General features: G+C 45.5%; 1 protein-coding gene across 4 annotated transcripts in view; it reads right to left on the bottom strand.

The window, feature by feature from the left end:
• Positions 1-25: 25 nt before the first annotated feature.
• HDLBP (high density lipoprotein binding protein) overlaps positions 26-3,158 on the bottom strand; it is a 53,219-nt gene continuing 50,086 nt past the window's right edge. For all 4 annotated transcript variants that reach the window (XM_033150189.1, XM_033150191.1, XM_033150190.1 and 1 more), the window contains exon 28: positions 26-2,241. In XM_033150189.1, coding sequence (XP_033006080.1) covers positions 2,155-2,241 — 87 coding nt within the window. In that variant the 3' untranslated portion in view covers positions 26-2,154. The remainder of the gene's footprint in view (positions 2,242-3,158) is intronic.

Below are 3,158 nucleotides of genomic sequence, written 5' to 3'. Positions count from 1 at the left end.
TAAAATAAAGACAACCACTCAAAAGCTGTTTCAGGTTTTGTTTTATTTTTTTAGAATTTATAAAATTCCAGTGTCATCCATACTCATGAGCCTTTATACATGTTTTGCATATAATCTCCAAATTCCAAAGTTAAGGCCAAGGGATCATTGCCATGGAAACATAATATGGAAGACATTAAGAGGACATGGAGCACACCTCCGCAGAGCATCTGCTGCAGACTACATGGGACAGAGGGGGTAGAGTACTCTCAACAGTTTGAACAAATGGCTGGGTTGGGGGGCCATGCTCAATGGCAGTTGAAGCCTAAAAACACATGTGCAAGTGATGTGACTGACATTCAGACACCAGGTATACTACTGGCAATACATTAAAACACTACTACCCTGTTTGTCTCCTGCTCAGATAGTAAGAGGGCTTGTCCTGCCCCAAGTGGAATTAGCATAGAGAAACAAATCTCTCCTCCCTTCAGCTAGGTTTACTGAAAGGAGGAGGCTTTCCTTCCTGTTGGGCTAGCGGTCAAGAAAGACAAGAGCCTTGCAGACCTTTTCCCAGTATGTATTAATGGGGGCATAAAGCAATCCTGGGGTTCGGTTCTTAGCTAATGGCTCAGAAAAGCTCTTTGGAGGGGAAGGAAGGCAGTAGGCAGAGAGCAGAGTTGGCACCAGACCAGCCCTGGTACCAGCACCTTCGGCAGAAAAGATATATATATACCATGTAATGGCTGGAAGAGCAGCTTTAATACAAGCAGCCTTGTATCGGTTTATGGCAGCAGCTAGAATGCAGAAACTACTGTTGTATGAGGGACATGACAAAAGGACAAAAACATTTGCTGCCAGACTACGGAAAGGCCTTTGCTGAATGTAGGTATTCTCTCCTCCCCTCCAAGAGAGGCTTGATTTAAGACTGAACTGCAATCCAGCTTCTTCAATTTAAGTGAGAGCCACTCCTTACCTGCCTCCCTCCCCAAGGCCTAACCTTTTGTCACAAGACTACAGACCAAATTATGTGACGGTGGTTAAGACCATCTTAGTAGGAGGGGATGTTTGATGGCATGTAGCCAGGCTGAAGCCACACATCGATCCCTCTGCTCACAGAGGAGCAACAGTCATGATAACAGGAAGCAAGAGGGGCTTGACTGAAGAAGCAGGCCACTGTCATTCCGGCTTGAGGTAGAAAGAAGGCAATAGTAAAAAGCAAAAAAGACACACTCTTAACCCTGGTATTTAAATGCCATCACTATCAAGCCTGGGGAGGGAGAAAGAGTAATGTACCCTCTAACACCACACTAATCGCCCACCACCTTCTGTGACATGCTACCATGGCACTTTTGGTTGAACCAAGTTTTGTTAGACCCAATAATACTGTCAGTTTTCTGGTTCCACTCAGCCATACTACTGTTGGGAAGGGAGAACAAAAAAGTGTACGTGTCCAAACACTGGTGATGAGCCGCGATTCAATACTCACACCAACAAGGGGAGAATTTTGGTACACTCAGCAATGCAGACCAACACTGCAAGGGTTATGCCTGTTAGTGCTTCCTGGGGCCATATCTCCAGGCTGAACCTCCTTCTCCCACTATCAATTCTGGTCAATTTCCTCTCCCATAGCAGTATTAGATGGGTGTGTGTTTTGTATTTTGTTTGGCAGTTGAAAGGGAAAAGTTGATTGCACTCTACAAAGGTAAGGCCTTGGAGAAACAGGGCAGGAGGGAGAAAGAGCAAATATTTTGGCTTTGTAGAAAGTTGAGGAAATGCATTTCCTGAGGTTGAGAGACAGGAAGTAGATTCCTAGCTGCAGTGAGGAGATCTCCTAATGGAGCCTAGAGTGCTTTTTGCAAGGTGTACCTGGGAGGTTTGGTTACTACACCATGGCCAACATGATATTGAGTGAAAGTTGAAAGGGGGGAAAAATGTATGTGTTTTAGGTTGGAATCTACGTGGAAAGTTTCTTCCAGGACAAGGAGAATGGAAAGAGTCTAACTGAAGCATAGTGAGGCCTAAGCGCAGGGACAACAGAGAACCTCAAAAGGGGTAGCACTCTAGTTTCATTAAGAGACCCCCATGGGCAATCTGCACTGGATCCAGCCACTAGATCAGAATTCAGAAAAGAAACCTTGTGGCAGGTGGCTGGACAAGATTGCTGCTTCCACGCTATTACCGCTTAGGACCCCAAGGTAGAGTTTTGGGGGCCACCTGAGCTCCAAAACTTGGGAAATCTTCAGAACTGGTCATGTCAGGGGCCTGTAGGGAAACAAAAGCCAAAACCGTAACTAGTACAAGTGCTATTGCTGCATTAGAAGAGGAACTTAACTTCTCTACAGACCACTACCAGCCCCCAAAATGCACCAAGAATGGTAAGCTTTGAAGGTAGTCTCTCATCCACTGCTACTACAGACACCTTGAGGGAAGATTTTTCCAACAATAGTAAAGCAGCTTCTTCCAAGATGAGCCTTTAAAAAAATCCCAGCTGCACACGTTCAAGAATGAGGGGCAGAGCAATACAAACCTCCCTTCAAATGGGCTGGGTGGAGGGTTTGGACTAGAGAGAGACAACTCTCCAGGCTAAAGCTGGCTTGGTCTCACTGCTGTCATGTGACAGCATCAGGCCCAACTGCCTTGCACCCCTCTTGCTGTGGCAGCTACCCTGCCTGCAGGGAATGAGGATATAGCATCCATAGAGTTCTACAGTAGTATGATGCAGAATCAGGATGGTGGAGGTTGCAATAATCCACACCAGTGTTCATAACCCATTGGCAATTTACAGTTTTTAAATGAGTGGCGCTGGGAGGAGTAATTGGTTAGGTAAGATATATCTGGCCTAATGTCTCAGGTTGTAGTGAAAAAATTCCTGACAGCTAGCGGAGAGCTGTCACTGTTGGAGAGCAGGTATTGGGAAGAGAGGAAAAAGGACAATAAAAAGAAATGGGTCAGGTGTGTATCAACTTCAATAGCCGGTTTTGCACCCGTGTGCTGGCCCCCTTACCGGATATGAAATCACATTATGACAACAAAAGTGGTGGCAGAATCTCTCGCACCACTCCATTCTTCCTTTTTCTTTTCTTTTTTCCTCCTTTTTTCACTCTACACTAATAAGAGGATTGATTCTTAACTTCATAATGAGAGGACTCATCTCTCCAGCCGAAGTCCCGGCCATCCTT

Source organism: Lacerta agilis, chromosome 5 (genome assembly GCF_009819535.1).
Source record: "Lacerta agilis isolate rLacAgi1 chromosome 5, rLacAgi1.pri, whole genome shotgun sequence".
Lineage (NCBI taxonomy): Eukaryota > Metazoa > Chordata > Lepidosauria > Squamata > Lacertidae > Lacerta > Lacerta agilis.
Note: the sequence above shows the minus strand (reverse complement) of the source record. Positions and strands in the feature narration are given on the sequence as shown.